Raw genomic sequence first — 19,790 nt, 5'->3', positions numbered from 1 at the left:
TTTACACAAACAGCAATTCCAGTGAAGAATGATTTGCAAGTACTTTCACACCGATATTCAATTGAATACAAAACAAAGACATGGTATTTATTGTTCCATCTGATAAGCTTGATGATTTTTGTGATTGTTGTTGTTGTTTTTGAACACTCACTTATTTTGAATTTGATACTTGCCACATATTCATTAATGGCAAATACTCCCTCTTCTGGCTGATTAGTAAACTGCTCAATCTCCTAAAATGGAGGGACACATTTATTTTGTCAAGTGGAAGCCCAAAATAAAATCATCTGGGTCCAGATACATTTTAAGTACAAGTAGATATAGCCTAGCTAAAAATGTATCTGGATCCAGATAATTTTATTTTGTGCAACCTCTTGAAAAAGTCTTGACCATTTCTTTAGGGTATGAAACTTTGGAAACATGTGAACGTTACCGAAATTGTCCAGAGCACTGGGACGAAAAAAGAGGAGGAAAGAAAAAAAAGAGGGAAAATGGCAGAATGAGAGGTCAAGTTGTTGCTCCTTTTGGTGTGTCGAATTAGGCACGCAACAGCAAGTCCCTTGCATAACAAGCCAGTCATGAAATTAATAAAATGGTCCATATTACATATTCAATGATGTGACATTACCTGATAGAGTATCGACAAACTCAAAGTTATCATGTTTAAAGTTTCATTTTGTTGTATGCTTGAGCTGAACGGAGCTGAGGTCTTGTTAACTGATAGTACAGACAGGAAGGTTCAACTTCGGGTAGGCAGCACGATAAGATGTCCTTGAGTTTGTTACAGTGTCTCAATTCATGCGAAATCTACCCATTGCATTAACAAGGTATCCATTGTTTGTACCGAGAGATGTTTTGGCCTCCAGGTGCCCACTGTGGGGCGTATCAGTGGGCTGGGCTGAGAGGCGTGACATGTAAATGAAGAAGGGAGTGTTTTTCTGATATATCACTTGTAATTTGCATACACGATCGATAAAAAGCCGGCAGAGGATGCAGAGGTCAGGTGTCAGTTGAGAAGCGCACACAGAGTGGCTTCTTTGAAAACTGCGTCTCCTGCCGTCAGTGAAAGTCAATCTGTTCCTGCATTCGAGCCTTTGTTCAACTGCCCGAGCGAACATCTCTGTCATTACCTTATCAAGGAAATGCAATAAAAATGTGACATACACATAATTTGTCGATAGAAGGGCCTGCCATTGAAAATTTTGGTTAGGGCACCACATTGGCAAGGACAAGTCCCTGTTGCAGCTTTTTGGGAACATGCTGTAGACATCAAATTCAAAGTGAGTGAGTATTCAAAAACAACAAAGTTTCTCAGTTGGAACATTAAATATCTGGTCTTTGTAGTGAATTCAACTGAATATAAACTATTTGCAAATCATTGTATTCTGTTTTTATGTTTTACATAACATCGCAACGTCATTGGAATTTGTGCATAAAATCAACTGGTAGCCACGTGCTATACAGTGCTTTCATTTTCATCAAATGCAAAAGAAAGTGAAAGTGGAAAAGTGCATCTGTACATTTATTTTTTGTAATTGTTCAACTTCTTCGGCCAGTGAAAAAAGTGAACCAAGCGTTGAGAGGAAACAGGGCTGAACAAAGGGTGGGTGTGGTGAACAGTCACTTACCTGGTCCGATTCCGGCATTCATTATGAGGAGGTGGGGAAGTCGGCGGAGGAAGGGGGAGGATGCAGGCTGGTTGGGGAAGTGGGGGGATCTGGGGCACACTGAGCTGGAGTGAAATGAAGGTAGGTATAAAAAGAAAGACAATGCAACGCAAAACATCGTATCAGCCAATCAAAAGGAGGAGTAATCTTGAGTGGAGCTACAAATAGACTTTTCTGCCGAAGTGCCACATGCAAATATCCTTCGGGTTGTAAAATGTTGAGTTCATACATCTGTTCAAAACAATTCTCAAGCATTTTTACAACCCGTTCAAGGGCAATTGAACCTGTGTCCAATGCCACACTCTTCTTTTTAAAATGGAATGAGATTGGAAGGTCTACTGCAGCAGTAAATTAGGAGCAGCACTAGATCAGTATCTGGAAAAATCGTAAAAACGTAATGATGGAAATGTCATCCTCGACCGGTACATCAGGATATTCAACAACTTGACGCACCTCCATGAGAAGGCACTTTGCAGGGAAACATCTCGATAAGGTCGATAAGCTCTTCGAAACAAGTAAAACAGCATGGTGCCAGTCTATATTCTGACCTCTACTTACGAAGTCTCTTCATACGAAATTTTCAAGTTACGAAATGCCTCAATAGGAAAATATTGCCTCTTGCTATGAAAGAAATTTCAAGATACGAAAGGTGAAAATACAGTATTGGCTGCTACTCGCAGTCCTGAGTTTTCAGAACGCAACATATTTATGGCTGCTCTGCCATTGGCTACTACCGAGCATCTTCCCGGCATCCCATTGGCTAAGAGGGACCTCTACCGTATGTGTCTATGTGTGTACATAGATAGATAGATATGCGTCTATGCAATGTCCTCGTCATTCACCCCTTGGGCTATAAGGCGTTCCGAGAGTTGTACGTAAATGTGAATCACCCAGAAAAAGTGTTCACCAGATCGCTCACTATGCTGATGTTTGCCTTGGACATTTTCGAAGGATTGTTAAAAGCCGACAAAAGCAAACGTTCCTTGGATCAGTTCTTAACAAAACGTCGGGCAAAAATCACTTCTGAGAGTTAACATGAACTAAAGAGGGCAAAAAACGACGAGGACACAAATAAAAGGGAAATGATCTTTACTCTATTCTTTGTTTTGTTTTTTACATTATGCACAGCTCTTATTTATTGTGCAATAATCTAATTATAACATGTATTTGTTCCATATTTTGATGCAGTTTTATGCTTTAGAAAACATTTATGTCTGAATTTTTTTTTTTGGGGGGGGGGCTTGGAATGGATGAGGGTATTTACATGGAAAACTCATTTCTACTTACAACATTTTCTTGTTAAGAAATTTCTTCCAGAACCAATTAATTTGATCAGTAGAGGTACCACTGTATGTGTAAAAGTGGCTAATCAGAATACTGTTTGTCTGCTAACTGAATGTATGTAATATTAGAATGATGACAACTCTTTGGGCAGTAGCACTTCCCACCCTATTCATACAAATGAATGGTTTAGCAGCTTTTTTTTTTTTACATGGCTCGTATTTGTCAAACGAACAGCATTAAACTAGGAGTGTGTCGTGGGCTTGGCCAACAGGACGCCCGCCCTGGTCATCCAAATTAGGCGGGGTATCCAATCTGTGTGTAAATCAAGGATCAAGATTTTGACATTTAAGTGATTACAAATATTTTTTTTTGTAGGCTGAAAGCGCTACAGAGATGGCGCCACAATTCTGTTAAGAGAAAACAATGTCTTTATGCCCTGTGGGACTCCAGAGGCAGATGATGGGTACTGGCTGGCCAAGCGGAACACAGCTTCAGCGTTTGCCGAGGCAAAACATCGGGTATGGGAAGAGCTCTGTGAGACTATGGAAGCCAACTTCTGGACAGCTTCGAGGAATCTCTGGTCCACCATCCGACATCTCAGGAAGGTGAAGCAATGCACCATTAACACTGTGCACAGTGGGGAGGGGTTGTGAATCGGTGGGCAGAATACTATCTATCTCTGGGGTTGAAATCACTGTGGCAAAGCCCCGTGAATGGATGAGATCTACCCGGTGTTCCTCATGGCTGTGGATGTGGGGCTGTCCTGATTGACACACCTCTGCAAATTGCCTGATCATTGGAGAGAGAGGGTCTGGGTTGGCAGATCGGCGAGGTGGTCCCTCTTTTTCAGAAGGGGGACTGGAGGGTGTGTTCCAATCACAGAGGGATCACACTCCTCAGCTTCCCGAGTAAGGTCTATTCAGGAGAGCTGGGGAGGAAAGCCGAGTCTCAGATTCAGGATTAACAGTGTGGTTTTCGTCCCGGCCATGGGACAGTGAACCAGCTCTGCACCCTTAACAGGGTCCTCAAGATGGGTAGATGGGAGCTCACCTAACCAATCCACATGTATTTTGTGAACTTGAAGAGAAGGCATTCGACTGTTTACCTCGGGAAGCTCTATGGAGGGTGCTTCAGGAGTATGAGATACCGAACCCTCTGATCTGAGCTGTTCGGTCCCAATTTCAGAGTTTAGTTCGCATTGCTGGCAGTAAGTTGCAATCGTTTCCACTGAGTGTTGGACTCCTCCAAGTCTGCCTTTTGTCACCGATTCTGTTCATAACCTTGATGGACAAAATTTCTAAACGCAGTGGAGGCGTTGAGAGGGTCCGGTATGGTGGCCTCAATATTGATTCTTTGCTTTTTGCAGATGATGTGGTGCTGTTGGCTTCTTCAAGCCGGGATCTCCAACTCTCACTGGAGAGCTTCACAGCCAAGTGTGAAGTGGTTGGGTGAAAATTAGCACCTCAAAATCTGAAAGAATCGTCCTCAGTCGGAAAAGGGTAGAGTGCCCTCTCTGAGTCGGGGAGGAGATCTTGCCCTAAGTGGAGGAGTTTAAGTATCTTGGGGTCTTGTTCACGAGTGAGGGCAGGAAGGAGCGAGAGATCGACAGGCGGATCGGTGCAGCATCTGCTGTGATGCGGACGTTGTATCGGTCTGTCGTGGTAAAGAAGGAGCTGAGCAAAAGGGCGAAGCTCTCAATTTACCGGTCGATCTACGTTCCAACCCTCACCTATGGTCACGAGCTAAGGGTCCGAAAGAACAAGATCCCTGATACAAGCGGCCGAAATGAGTTTCCTCCGGGATCTCCCTTAAAGAAAAGGTAGAGAGCCCGGTCATCCGGGAGAGGCTCAGAGTCGAGCCACTTTTCCTCCACGTCGAGCGGAGCCAGATGAGGTGGCTCGGGCATCTGATTAGGATGTCTCCTGGACGCCTCCCTGGTGAGGTGTTCCCGGCATGTCCCATCGGCACGAGGCCCAGGTACGACCCATGACATGCTGGAGAGACTCTGTCTCCCAGCTGGCCTGGGAACGCCTCGGGATTCCCCGGGAAGAGCTGGAAGAAGTGACTGGGAGAGAAAATTCTGGGCTTCCTTGCTAAAGCTGTTGCCCCCACAACTCTACCCCGCATCGGCGGTAGAAAATGGATGGATGGATAACTGGATAAACACATTCATGTGTGGCTTCAAGATAACTACAAAGATTAATCAATGAGCCAAGAATCTGATAAATAAATAAAAAGGCAGCCAAGTAGTTGAAGTGCAATATTTTCAAGGCAAATCTGAAAACAACGTGCAAAATAATAAATATAACATTCACGAAGACTGGTAAAGTGGGGAGATCGTCCTCACCCGAGAGAAGGCGACTGCGACGAGATGCTTCAGCAGCCAGAGCACAGGAGATCTCAATGCGCTTCTCCTGCTCTTGCAATTGCTGCTGAGAATTGACTGGTGCTCCACCTTCGACAGGGCCATCCAGGGCAGGAACAACATTTTGCAGACTGACATCGATGAGCAAAGTGAGAACAAAAATGTGAGATTGATCTGAAATGTCACATCTCAATTCTTTTATTTTCGTCTCACAATTCTATTGTACAACCACAGTCCAGTTTCTAAGTTTCATCCTATGATTGTGAATACCTTCTTGGTCAGTGATTGCACAACAACACAAAGCAGTTGGTAAGTAAATGCTTGTGGGGATTCGGTTAGACTGTGCTAATTTCAAATTGACTTTTTAAAATTCTGTAATATACATACTTGGATTTGGCAATCAGGGTCTTAATGCGCTCGAGTTTCTTCTGCTTTTCCTTCTGCTCCTCTGGGCTTAGAGGGGTGTTATCTTCCACATCTAGGTAGCGCTCTGGGATCATAACCTTGTCTGGAGCCATTAGCTAGGAATTACAATGTATTATATCATTAGAAAAGGACTGTCCTGTAACTGCACTGTATTTTCGACACATGCATTGTGCATCAAAGTGAAAATTTAAAGAAAAAATGTATATATATGTACATATATATATACTGTATATTAGATTTATCTATCTATCTATATATATTGATATACTGTATATATCTATATATCTATATCTATATATAAAATGTAGTCAATTCATTGAGAAAGCAAATAGAGGACATTACCTCTTTGTTAATGTCCAGGTCATAATGTTCTGGTTCAACCTGTGACCGTCTCAAACGGGCAATTTCCTCACGAGGTGACTCCAGTCCCGGTCCCCTGACTGCTGCCTCTAAGTCATTGATGTCAATCTCATGAGCTGTGAGCCGCCGCCGAATCTGCACACATTATTTTTCTGTATATTATTGCTCATCTTATTGATTTTACTTTCAGTTAACAACCCACAAAATGATTCAACCTGTTAGTGTTGTTTCGAAGGCAGAGTCAGCATCTACAGCCTCTGACACACTGATATGTATTGGTAAAGTTGGACTGTTTATGAGGCGAACTGCTCAAGCTGTCTCAGTTTTGAAAGGCGACTGCTCCAGACTGCAAATTTCAGCTCCTTTCATAGACGTCCAATAGAAACCTGATCAGGGATCTTCAGAATAGTTCACTGTTTTGTTCTTCAACATTCTTTGGGGTATTTTTAGCAGTGTGTTTTGGGTCATTATCCGGTTTGAGGACTTATTACCTGCAGATGAGAGCAAGCTTTCTGACACAAAATATTTTGCTCCGCATTGGTTTGATAGTTTCATTGTACCCTGTACATCACTGTCTTTGGGAAGAATCCTTACTCCTCTAAAATCAGCACCTTTCAGGAGACCAACTACGTATGAACATTGCATTGCCAAAGAGAGCAAGTCACTTTCAACACTTTAGATTGGACAAATATTTGACACACACGCACACACACACACACACACACACACACACACACACACACACACAAAAAGTGTCGCATGAACTGACCAATAGTTTCGATTTGTGAAAAATATGACATTTACCAAACCTTGACAAAGCAGGTTTCAGCATGACCCCAGCGACATATTAAGGACACCTTGTACCGGATATATCAAAACAGTAAATAACCAAGGTTTCTCTTTTCATTGTCCACGTGCAACAGGCAAAATTATTGTATGTACCACTTTGTAGCTCGCTGGAGACTGCCCGCCTGAGAGATTAAGACTCCTCCTTTTGTCTCGTACAGAGCTGCTCTGGTTGCGTCGGATCCTTTCATTTTGTTCCTCCACACTCATTTTGGACCTTAGCTCAGCTGGAAACACAGCACTCTTTGGACGTTCCTTTGTCAAAGAGAGAAAACACATTGATTCCGAGCTGCACGTGAATTTTGACATCCCAAGAGTCACAATTATCTTGAATATGGCGCCCAGTTCAGGGAATCGTTCGCTTTTCGCCCGAATTTAGCTGTGTTAGGCTTCAGTGACTCTGTTCTGGATAAGTGTTGTTGAAAATGTATGGGTGCCTAAATGCCATGATGAGTAGCGGACTTAGAAAGTATTTAAACTATCCAAATAATTTACTGTTTTATTTTGTATATTTAATGTTTCAATTCTGTTCATTTTAGCATTCATAAATATAAACCTCTGCTCAACTGTAAAAAAAGAGAAAAATGCAATATGCGAGTGGCTTTCAATGTTATTTAAAATTACATTAATAATAACACACACACTGCCTTCCAAAATAACTGGAACAGTGAAGCCAGTTATTTTACTTTTACAACGGACTGAAAACATTTGTGCCTGACAAGTGCGGTGAGACCGAGACGCTACCGGATGTCATAGCTAGCAATGTGCTTTTTGTGGCATCTCAAACACATTTGGAAACATACTGTACATCAGTGGCGTTCCGTCAGGGCCAGCAAGGCCTTCTCTGCTGGCCTAAACATTCTCAGAAATGAAAATTTAATAAATTTACTTTTCTGAGAATAACATAAATTTAATTTGTTATTTTATTTTCATAAATATGTAAACAAAATTATTCTCTGTATTCTTTACGTCATATTATTTCCACTTAGTCGAGTGGCTTTCAATGTTATTTAAAATTACATTAATAACTTATTTATTATGGTAGAGTTTTTAACCAATCATATTTCAGCTAGCTTGTGTTGCCAGGTAAATTTAACTTGCTCGGGGCCTTCAGATTAAACAGAGCAGTCCCCTGTGCGCTGTAAATGAATGGGCACAGTCAAGTTGCAATAGCCAATCTGATCACGAGTCTGAGACTAGTCTGCGTACTCGGACCAGCTAGAAGGGTTTACGTCGAGACTGGCCGTGCACGTTCGGTGATTGGATTAGCGCCTTTTCTGTTTACTGAGAATTGTATCCTGACTTGTTCAATAAAAATTCTTAAAAAAAATAAAATTTGATTAGCGCCTTTTCTGTTTACTGAGAATTGCATCCTGACTTGTTCAATAAAGATTCTTAAAAAAAAAAAGATTGGATTCGCGCCTGCGAGAGCTATCACTGCATCTTAACCCAAAATGGCTGAAGGAGAAGACGTTGATCTGGTTGCAGAACTACTTTCCACAAAATTTTCAAGACGGGCCTTCCACGAAAAGCTGGATATTATACGAAGAGGTCGCCCAACTCCTGCGCTAGCTAGCCTGTCCCAGCAAGGAAAAGGGTTTGTCCGTCATTTTCAGACGAGCAATTATGAACGGTACCCGTGGCTCACAGCCTCTGAGAAACGCTGCAAATTGTACTGCTGGGAATGCCTATTGCTTGCAACTGACCGATTTGGTGTTTGGAGCCACACTGGATTGTTTTAGCAAGGCAGCAAGGAAACATCAGAGCACGGCTGGGCACTTACAAGCTACGGTGTGTTTAAAAACGTTTGGGGACACTCGCGTAGATCTGCAGCTCAGTGAACAGGCACTACATTGTTGAGTAAATGAATTTTATTTTACATTTCTTCTTGTCATTTTATTTCGTTAGTATTAAATTAATGGTAACGAAATAAAATGACAAAGATACAAAAATGCATCAAATAAATCTGCTCACCTGCAATTCACTGTATAATGGCGCATTGTAGTCACCAAGTTCGTTCAATCTCAGCTGCTCAACATTTTCAGTTATTTACTGTTGTATCGCCGATTTTCAAAATGCAAATGATCTGTTTACTTTATTTTCAAAGAATAGTTTGTTTTGTAATTGTTTGGTTGGTGTCTTATATGAAACTGCGACATTGCGCAATTTATTGGACAGACTTGTTGAAGATCACACAGCGTAATTTGGGTGGTATTTTATTTAATATTTTCAAATCATCTTTTTATTTTTGACAATATCTGTAAATTTAGTTTCCTGCTCTTAATTGTGAATGCATACTTGATGGTTTTAAATGCTCCTGAAATTAAGTGCTGCTTGACGAGCCTATATTGTGTAAGTATGTGACGTCACTGAAGGCCTAAGGTTGAAATGCACGGCCCACCACTGCTGTACATGTATTATCAGAGTCTATTATGAAACCAAACATGCTCTATTGTACGTAACTTCTATAAAATGAGTCGCTATTTTGCAACAACAGGAATGTGCGGATACCAGGGTGACAACAGCTCTGAACCACTGCTATGTGGGGTTTATTTTTAAGCTGGGGCCAGTCTAAAACCATCCACCTATTTACATTGACAAACTGGCCATTATCTTGCCTCATGATGAATGATGTACCAAACACCTTGGTTGCTCTGTTCTTTAAATTGTCTGACAAAATGTTTCTCTCAACTTGCGAGAACATTTTGTTAATGTGAATTCTATAATGTATACAAGTGAAAATCAGTGGGGCTGTCTTACAAGAAGCCATGCAATTTCAAGCCATGTTTTTCACTACCGCCCAAAGTCAGCTGGGATAAGGTCCAGCGTGCCTGCGAATCTCGTGAGAATGAGCGGCTCGGATAATGGACGGATGAATTGAGCTTGTACGGTCTAATTCGTGAGTAGATCCTTTTCTTTTCCGCAAATGTATGTCTTTCCATAACATTGGTCAAACTTGATTTTTATCTTATCCATCCATAAAAGTCCAGCAATTTTTGGGCTTCCTTTTCTACTTACTAATTAGTGGTTTGCATCTTTTGGGAGCCTCTGTACTTTTGCTCCCCAAGTCTTTTGCGTACAGTAAAATGTGATACCTTCACTCCACCCTTCTGAATGTTACTGATGTCACTAACAATTGTTTTGGCTCTTTGTTTACCATTTGACAATGTTTCCGTCATCACCTGCTGCTCTTTTCTTCAGTGTATGTGTTTAACATCAGCTTGTTAGAACAACAGTGGTTTTATCAAGACATTCCAGGCTATGGCCAATATTTGGGCAATCGCTCAGAATGATTTGACATCATCCCTTAGTTAAACAATTGCTTTTTTTCACCCCTGCACAGCTCTCTAGTTTCCATGTGTACAAATATAAATTAGGTAGGTGACTTATCATATCAATTGCAATGGTGTTATTATCCATGGACAATATGAACTCAGTCTTGCAATATGTGCTTGCACAATTGGGATGTGAATAGAGAAGAATCCATCCATCTGCCCACTTTCCCATCCGCATTATCCTCACAAGGGTCGTGGCGGGTGTTGGAGCCTATCCCAGCTGTCATCAGGCAGTGGGCGGGGGACACCCTGAACCGGTTGCCAGCCAATCGCAGAATAGAGAAGAATAACCAGAAAAAAATGTCTTTCCATGTATGCTTCCTCTACAGAGTTTGATATTCATTTCGGTTGAAAAGTTTTAAAGGGAAATCGAGAATAACTTGTGATAACATTTGTAGAAATTGTAACATTCTTAGAGGGCCCTGGATGTCCCAAATTTGAATTCCATTTTTTTAATTAAAGAGGATACTCAACTTGAAGAAAGATTTAAGCACAGCAGAACAAAAATATATCCCTTGCCGAGATTTTGGCATTGTTACAGTCTTTTCTCTGAACCGAATTAGTTTCAATGCACTTCTGTGTTTTGTCTCCAGTATGCTCCCTCAGCTTTACACTGTATAAATGATATACCGGTATGTTTTTCCGAATTGTATCGAATAAATTGAGGTTGCTCATAAATGCAGGAAAAATGCACATTTGGAGGAACAAGAAAAAATGCTGATCATCGATCAAGCGGAGAGTCACATGTTTTCCCACTTAAGGATAATTCACTTGGGGGACATCAGAGTGGACATTGTGGCGGAAGTGGAATCTCACAGTGTAACCGACTGACTTAACCCTTTAATGGTAGTTTATCGTAGTTGCTTGTTATTGATAATACTAGTGTAGCCTGTACGACCGGAGACAAATTCCTTGTGTGTTGTCCATACTTGGCCAAAAAAGATGATTCTGATTCTGATGATTCTGGTTCTGATTCTGATGCACCCTGCAACCTGATAACATGATAAGCTGCCCACTGTAGTTACGGTAAGGGTTAATAGTGAACACGTTATTATTATATCTCCAGCGTTTTTATTTTCTCGATTGACCCGTAATGGTATTCACCTGAAGAGGTAAACTCATTGCCAGGGAGACCCAAAACATATTGGTCCTTCCCCTAATGCATTGCTTCCAACTGAATCCATGGACTGAGATCCACCTGACAGAATCTATTTCAAGCTTCGAGCAAGACATAACTTGTTGTTAGTGTTGCTTGACTTACCCTAGAAATCCCATTAGGCATTCTCCCATTATGACGAGAAACTCCAGCAGACCAGCTCATTGAATCGTCAGCGGGTGACTTGGTTCTTGGAGGGACAATACCAACTGAAAGTGAGATGAGATTTGGTCACAACCATGGGAAAGAAGATTACGTGACTCTTAAGGCATGATAGTCTCACGCATGACCAAGCACAATTATGACGCATTTTGATTTTCTCTTTTATCTGGCATTCAAACATGCCAGAGGGCATGTTAACAGTGTAATCCCATGTCCCATGAGTAACCCTGTACCAACCACATGACAATAATCATCAGCTGAGTTAGTCTCAGTCATTTAGGGTTTCATATGAAAATCTCAACTGAAAAAATGTTGTACCTTTATTATTCATGGTGGATTGCCTTTCCGGGCCTTGGTCTTGTGGATCACTCATATAGTTCTGATCTCCAAACTTCATCTGTAAGAGAGAAGACTGATATACTAAACTGTACCTTACTTGACTTTTAGATTAGAATGTTCAAAGATCTGCTTGCAAATTGTGAAGGTTTTAATTATTTTCTAATGCATTCATTTTCATCAATATATCTACAATGTACTTTAACTCATTCAGTTCCAGCCAATTCTAGACCAAGTCTGAAAAGATGTTTAAAAACGACTTTGGGAGTGAATGAGTGGGGCCAGCAATGCACTGCTTGCATAATACTGATCACACCACCTCAGGCAGTGTCACTCTTCATGGTTTACGTTAACTTGCTGGGCAAATGCATTCTTAATGTACATGAAATGCTCCCCGACAAATGTATGCATTTTGTATTGGTGAGTAATGAAATTGCCACTTGTGCTCCACGTATTTCTTCACCGGGAAGTAGATACCTAACTTCTGTCGTGGAGAGCCTTCATGTGAAATTGCATTCCATTTGAAAATAGAGATGAAATGCACATACAGTATATGATTAGCATGGTTTGACATTGTTCTAGCATGATTTGATTAGTGATCACCAACAAGTGTTTTGGTTAAGTTACTGACACCAAAGGGTATAATATTTAGCAATAGGTTAAGCCGAAAGACCATGGTGTCAGGTTAAAATTGATGGATACAAAAAAAAAAAAGAAACTGAACAGCATTTGGGGTGGGGCACAGCAAAAGCCGTATCTACCAAATACCTTTCTGATGTGAGAATCTTCAACATCAAAGTAACCATCATCGATGCCCAAGTTGCGTAGCCAGATGGTGCTGTCAAAGGCCAGTGGGGAGATAGAAGGGGTGAAGGAAGTGGAAGATTCCAAAGGGAAATAGGACTTGGGGAGGGGGGGTCTTGGGGGTGCACTTTCCTAGATCACCAGAAGGCCAGGGGGATAGCAAGGTAGAAAGGAAGCAAAAAAATAGAGAGGGTTGAAGCAAGAGAAGTCTGCGCATCAGAGGGAGTGATAAGCCAGCTAAATGCAGAGTAGAAAGAGGTAAGGAAGCAAGTATGTTCCAAGAGATCATTCGCTCATAGCAATGGGAAACCTGACTTTGAATTCCTATTAGTTTCTAAGAATGATGTGTTGTCTCTGCGGGCCAACACATGAACAGAAGTTCTGACCGACATTTACATCTCTCCATCCATCCATTATCCCAACCGCTTATCCTCATGGTCGCGGGTGTGCTACAGCATATCTCAGCCGTCTTCAAGTACAGTACACGCTGAACTGGTTGCCGGCGATGAGCTCAATTGTCCTGGAATGTGTTAAACGAAATCGTCTCGCGACCGGCACCAGTGGCTAACTTACTTTGGAGGACCAGTGTCCGACATGATTTAACATTCTATCTATCTATCTATCTATCTATCTATCTATCTATCTATCTATCTATCTATCTATCTATCTATCTATCTATCTATCTATCTATCCCTCCATCTTTTTCTTTCTTTCTTTCTTTCACTGGTTAGCACCTCCACTTCACAGTACAGAGGTCAGGGGTTTGTCTCCGGGCACCTTGTGGAGTTTGCATGTTCTCCACATGCCTGCATAGGTTTTCTCCAGGTACTCCGGTTTCCTCCCACATTCCAAAAACACGCATTAAACGTTGATGGAACACTCTAGATTGTCCCTAGGTGTGATTGTGAGAGTGAATGGTTGTGCGTCTTTGTGTGCCCTATGATTGGCTAGCAACCGGTTCAGGGTGTACCCCACCTATTGCCTCAAGACATTTGCGATAAGGTCCAGCATGCCCGCAACCAACACACACACACACACACACACACACACACACACACACAACCCATACTGCTATAATATACCTTACAACTACAAAGCAGGTAAATTAAGTGCACTAAAAAGTTGCGTTAAAGTGATTTTATGTTAACACGTGATTATATATTTATATGGTCTATGAATTCATCAATCTGAATTAGACTGATACCAAAGAGTAATGTTTATAAAACATACATACGAACGTGAATGTGTTAACTATTTCCATTTCATGGGTTGACTATCACATAATCAGTGTACAGTACAACGGTAGTTGAAAGGTCATATATTTTTTAAAAGATGGGATGTGATCGGGATAACCGGAATTAAGGTTCAATCTTGTTCAGGTTCAATCTTGTTTTTTTATAGATGAGTCTGCATAAAAACTTTATCTGAAGGCTGGGTGGGTGAATCAGATTGTGGTACCAAACAAATCATTGGATCAGTGTAATGTTCTGTTTGATTATGGGGGAGAGGGAGAATCTTAGCATCTGTATGAGCATTACAAGTTGAATGGAATAGTTGGTGGTGGTGTGGAGTTTCAGGGTGATCACCTCTAAAATAAGAAAGTGGGAGATCCGGGCCATGGCATGATGTTAACACATTAGTTTGAAAGATGTCCTGGAAAAGCAGGATCTGGGATTCAGGCATAGAAAAATGCCTGTTGGGTTGGAAGTTTCTCTGATCATTTGGATATCCTACTAACAAGGGAGATGCATGGATGGAGTCAGGAAATACATCTTTTCTTTGGCCAACCTTAACCTCTTGGCTGCACATATTTGAGGTTAACCAACCAAAATCTTGGAGTTGCATGTGGGCTAGTGTCAAGTTTGAATGTGGACTGGAAGTGGAGTCCTGGCATTGAACTTGGAGAAAGTCAACATCTCTGGGTTCGTAAGGGTTTAGAAACTTGCTAATGTGTGAGTTCTTTCTGCATGTGACACTTGGATCCGTTTCTTCAATCACAGTATCCAATCTCGCCAAGGACTCGTTTGGACTCTGCAAAACTAGGGCAGAACGAGGAAATGTGCATTCACGGGTTTCACAGCTATTTTTGTTTCGATGTTCCGCATTCAGGCTTTTGTCAGATTCTCGATAACTTTTTGGTCTTGATTTGGGCCTGGCTTCAGTGTTGAAATGAGGGATTACACAAGATTTGGGACGAGGTTTAGGGCTAGATCTGGTTCTACAGTGTGAGACAGGTGTTGAAAAAGGATTGACCCCTTGCTGGGTGTGTCCGGTGCTTACCTCCGGGCCCAGCTGTTTAGAGGGAGAGACCTGGGACCCGGGCACTGGGGAGTAAGGGCTGAGAGGGCTGGTGAGGCTTACTGAGCTGAGGGGACTGGCTGGACTATTGGTGCTAAAGGAGCCTGACGCACCACTGGCCACTGCAGACGAAGAGAGTGAGAAAGGTTACACTGAGACACTTGCAGTTGTCGTCATCCACATCGTTTTGTTTTGGATGATACCTTTGTGCTTTGCTGTATCAGTGCCTCTGGATGAGTGATTCTTATGTAGGCCCTCTAGTACATCCTGGACTCTCCAAAACTCTTTCTGGATGTGCCTTCGAACCAATTCGCTCTGCTCCCCCCAAAACAAAGAAATTAAAATAAATGAAGAATGAACGAAAGGAAACGGGTAGCCCCACAGAAAGGGCCTCCACCAGTCAACATTCAGACAAAACGACTTCAAAACGTTAAAGCAGAAAGGTTTACCAAATTACCTGGACGCCTGCATTAAGTTGTTCCCATAGATCTCCGTGAATGGCATGGGCCTCATCTTCTAAAGCTTCAAATTCCATACGAGTGGCATTTAAAGACTGTAAGGACAGTGTAAACTTACTCTCTGATTGCATTGTTTATGCAGTTGAGGCATTCTTATGTACACACGTAGGGGATATGCCAATGATGAAATCCAATCCGTAACCTCAGCATTTTTCAAAACAAACTATGTAAAACAAACTATGTAAAACAAACGATCCGCATGTCATGTTTGTCTTACATTTGAGGCCTGGGAAAGCTCCCCTCTGATGTTTATTAGCTGGTTTTGTAGGGTTTCCTTTTTGATATGCAGCTTTTCCAAGACCACAGGCTGGTTATGGTACTTCTCCATCTCCTGATGAGTAGCCACCAACGCCTCCTCGAGGCTGTCCTACAAAAAGCAACCACAACAGCAACTCGTTAACAAATGGAGCGTTAAGAAGGTTTTAGGGACAGCGGTTACTACAATGGACAGATTGTCCTGGTATCAGGTTTCAGGTCATCATTATTGGTGCATGAAAGGGTTGAAATAGTATGAAGGTCGACAAAACGGAGACAAAATATGCGAAATATGGATCATAAAAGAGTGAGGAAAATGTTTTTTTCCCAATTTAAAGTTGATGACATTTTTTTTATTTTGCAATGTTTCTTCATAGATATAAGCTATACTTGCTCACACTAAAAGGCAGCAATATACCTCCCCTTTGCTGCCATGACATAAAAAAATTGAATTGTGTATTTTGGCAAATCCTGAATACTTACGGTAATTGAGATCCTTAGCATGGGGGAGAAAAAAAACGTCTTGACTGTCTGTAATGGATAGTCAGCAAATGGACAATGTCTCTCCATTCCCAAGATCACCAACCATTCCACACCTCCACGTCATGTTTATTTCCGACGAACATTAAAGTAATTGAACCACCATGTAACCTCTACTCTCTGCTTCAGGAAAGCAAAGACTCCTAACAAGGAGACTTACTTTGACGCCGCAGATGTCACAAAAGAGAACTTGTCGTGTATTCAAATCCCCCTTGCTAAGACATTCTTGCATTTGGACAACTCATACACCAACCCAGCTGCATTCCACCCCAGGGCATTGCTAGTCCAAGAGTGACCCCAAGTAATAAGATAAGAAAACCTTTATTAGTCTCGCAATGGAGAAATTCCCAATTCACAGCAGCAAAGTTATCAAAGGAAGAAGTAGAACAACAAAATATAGGAGCTGCTGGAAAGGCAGCTGCTGGAAAGGCAGCCACTCTCGCGGCGCCATTTTGAAGTCAAAATAACAAAAATAACACAACACAACACCACTTTTCTGCATACATTTTGTTGTCTGAAGCAGTTATAGATGAAAGAGGAGAGGATCAAAGTGTCCTTTCACCAGTGGATCAGAGACGTCATGCTGAAAATGTGCACACGTCGGCTACAAGCTAAGTTTTGAAAGCAAACACGAAGCTGTAGCGTCCATTGACGAAAAGAGATTCGTTCACTTCTCCTGTCCCACGTTAATGGAGATGAGAATTGCAACTACCATCTCTATGTCGTTTGTTTGTTTGTTTGTTTTTTAAATCTGACAACTGCATTGAAATGCAACACCTGTGAAGGTATGCTTGTGTAATGTTTGACTGTGCTTATCCTGCTAACTTTGATAAATCCGTTAGGCCATGATGATAATTATTACCTGGTCATTATTATACCAAAACCGTGTGTGTGTGTGTGTGTGTGTGTGTGTGTGTGTGTGCGTGTGTGTGTCTTTGTGTACCCTGCCCACCACCTTTTCCAGCTACTCCCCTCAGGCAAGCGCTACAGATCCATGCGCACCAAATCCAGCAGACACTTAAACAGCTTCTTCCCTCTAGCCATTAACTCCCTAAACAGTGACTGACGTAGTCACTCTTCTTGTACAACAAATACTGCTAATGGTCACTTTAAAATGGTTCAATGATTTTCTGCACCAACTGTACAACTGTTAGAGTATTGTATTCTACCACTGATCACTTTAGCTCTGCTTGATATTTGCACATTGTCTCACAGTTGTCACTGGGTGGTACCACCGCACTACGGTTCACTTACATTACGAAGTGTCCTTCCATACCTATTTGTCATGTCCTTGTTTATGATGATACTAATGCAGCGTGTTATACCGGAGACAAATTCCTTGTGTGTTCTACATACCTGGCCAATAAAGATGATTCTGATTCTGATATATATATACAGTATATACTGTATATATACCCCCCCAAAAAATACAGTATATATATACTGTATGTATAAAAAAACATATATATATATAGAGAGAGAGATGTATAGATATAGGTATGTATTGATATAGATATTGATATTGCTAGATAGATAGAAAGTCAGACATATATTCTGATTGCAGGGCCAACTCTGAATCGTCTGAGTTTAATGTTTCCAGCAAGGCGTGAAAGTTATAAATTGTGAAACACACGAAGGTTTAAAAGGAAAAGAAAAAATAAAGTCAAATGTAGCTCTCTTGCCAAAATGAACAAAATAATTGGATCTCATTGAAATTTAAGGGTGGCTACTTTGAAAAGAGCTTCCTATTTATTTCTTCTCGCTCTCTCTCCCGATCTCTCTTCCGTCGTGAATTGTGCGGGTTTGGATCAAAGTATTAACCTCTATTGTAGTGAGTTATTCACTCTACATGACCATGTCTAATATGGGAAAATGATAATTCAGAGAGAATATATGTGCTTATATGTGGGCTTTTTTTACTCTGTATGTTTTCCACACTCTTTGTTCATGAGAAAGCAGCAAATGAATGTCCACTGGTTCGGGTCACAACATGAAGTACATTCATACCTTGGTTTTCGACCATAATCCGTTCCAGAAGGCTGTTTGAAAACCGAAACCACGCTCTTTTTAAAAAAACAACAACTTTATTGAACACGTCTGCTCACAATGGAACGCTACACAAGGAAGTGTCACTTCCTCGTCTACCCGAGGAAGCGTCAGTTCCTCGTGTAAGGAAGGCGAGAGGAGTCAAGTGGCACATTCAAGTGCGCTCAGTTTGGTCGAGAACTGATTTTCGGTCGTAATCCGAGGCATAAAAAACTCGAAATTTTTGGTCAAAAAACGATTTGGTCGAGAACAGAGACGTTCGAAAACCGAGGTATGACTGCATATATGTTTTTTTTACCTTGTCCATTCGTAATCTGTGGACAACTGCTTCGTGATCTTTCACAATGTGATTCTGTTCACAGAGCCGGCCCAAGAGTTTCTGTGTCAGGCAACATGTCAAACAAACAAACAAAAAAAGCTGTGATGAAAACAAATGTAGAGTACTGTCTTTCTCTCTCTCTCTCTCTCTCTCTCTCTCTCTCGCTCACACACACTTTTGTACTTTTGTTGGAAACCTGGTTAATATAGTGTGTTATTCCATTTTCATTTCAAGGCCCGGTATCCCAAAACGTGTGTCCCTTCGGTTTTACCCAGGAACTCTATTTGAAAATGTACAAGTTCATTTATAGTGGTCAAGTGATGATACTTACACTCGTTTCGATTTCATTGAGCTTCAGTGTTGGGTGTAACTCTCTGTAGACATCATGGAAAGGAGGCACCTGTAAAAACAAGGACATAAATGTTGACACTCGGCCTGAATAGAAGGCTTTTATTAAAAAAAAAAAAATCCAAAAAGCAGGGATACTGCATGAACCAAATAAAACCCCTGCAATGTGGGAACTATTTCTGCTTTCTAAAACATGGTACATTGGTGCCTTAAGATATGAGTTCCCTGATTTAAGAGTTTTTTTTTAGATCAAGCCATCATCCAGACGGTTTTCGCTTTGACTTGCAAGCACAAATTGAGACTGTATGAAGAAACTAGAGCAATGTATGGTGGCCAGTGAACTCACTTAAACTCAAACAGCAGTTTGGCAAATAGTGAACGATTCATCAAAAAGAGGCTTCAAGCTGTTGAATGCTGACCAAATCCAAGTTGAGCAGTTCTCGTGGTGCGATTACATTTAAAGTCAATGGGGTTTGCGCGGAGAGGTGTGAATCATTACCGGGTTTTTGGTGGGTGTTTCAAAACGACGCGAGTGGGAACGAGAAATGTGCTTCTTCGCCTATTCACTCGTGTTTGAACATTTTAACTAGCGACAGCCAGGGTTGAGAAGTGGACATAATAATCATTGCAAACTGTGGGCACCCTTATGAAAAAGTATTTGAAGTATATTTTATAAAGTATACTCAAGTACAAGCATATAAAATGTACTTTTTCATACTAAATTG

General features: G+C 41.3%; 1 protein-coding gene across 7 annotated transcripts in view; it reads right to left on the bottom strand.

Annotated features, from left to right (window-relative positions):
• The window catches only part of plekha6 (pleckstrin homology domain containing A6), a 70,013-nt gene that overhangs the window by 4,975 nt on the left and 45,248 nt on the right, over nt 1-19,790 (bottom strand). For 6 of the 7 annotated variants that reach the window (XM_086117789.1, XM_086117782.1, XM_086117784.1 and 3 more), the window contains 14 exons: nt 19,049-19,117; nt 18,697-18,777; nt 15,775-15,924; nt 15,497-15,592; nt 15,243-15,354; nt 15,022-15,161; nt 12,706-12,873; nt 11,920-11,998; nt 11,545-11,648; nt 7,045-7,203; nt 6,085-6,237; nt 5,704-5,837; nt 5,299-5,447; nt 1,629-1,732 (listed from right to left, as the gene is read on the bottom strand). In XM_086117789.1, the coding sequence (XP_085973915.1) occupies nt 1,650-1,732; nt 5,299-5,447; nt 5,704-5,837; nt 6,085-6,237; nt 7,045-7,203; nt 11,545-11,648; nt 11,920-11,998; nt 12,706-12,873; nt 15,022-15,161; nt 15,243-15,354; nt 15,497-15,592; nt 15,775-15,924; nt 18,697-18,777; nt 19,049-19,117 (1,677 nt within the window). In that variant the 3' untranslated portion in view covers nt 1,629-1,649. The remainder of the gene's footprint in view (nt 1-1,628; nt 1,733-5,298; nt 5,448-5,703; nt 5,838-6,084; nt 6,238-7,044; nt 7,204-11,544; nt 11,649-11,919; nt 11,999-12,705; nt 12,874-15,021; nt 15,162-15,242; nt 15,355-15,496; nt 15,593-15,774; nt 15,925-18,696; nt 18,778-19,048; nt 19,118-19,790) is intronic. The other variant, XM_086117783.1, reaches the window with a different exon arrangement.

This window comes from Hippocampus guttulatus, chromosome 8 (assembly GCF_054856545.1).
Source record: "Hippocampus guttulatus isolate MCC_2025c chromosome 8, RoL_Hgut_1.0, whole genome shotgun sequence".
Taxonomy (NCBI): domain Eukaryota; kingdom Metazoa; phylum Chordata; class Actinopteri; order Syngnathiformes; family Syngnathidae; genus Hippocampus; species Hippocampus guttulatus.
The sequence above is the reverse complement of the archived record's forward strand: the minus strand, read 5'-3'. Positions and strand labels throughout refer to the sequence as shown.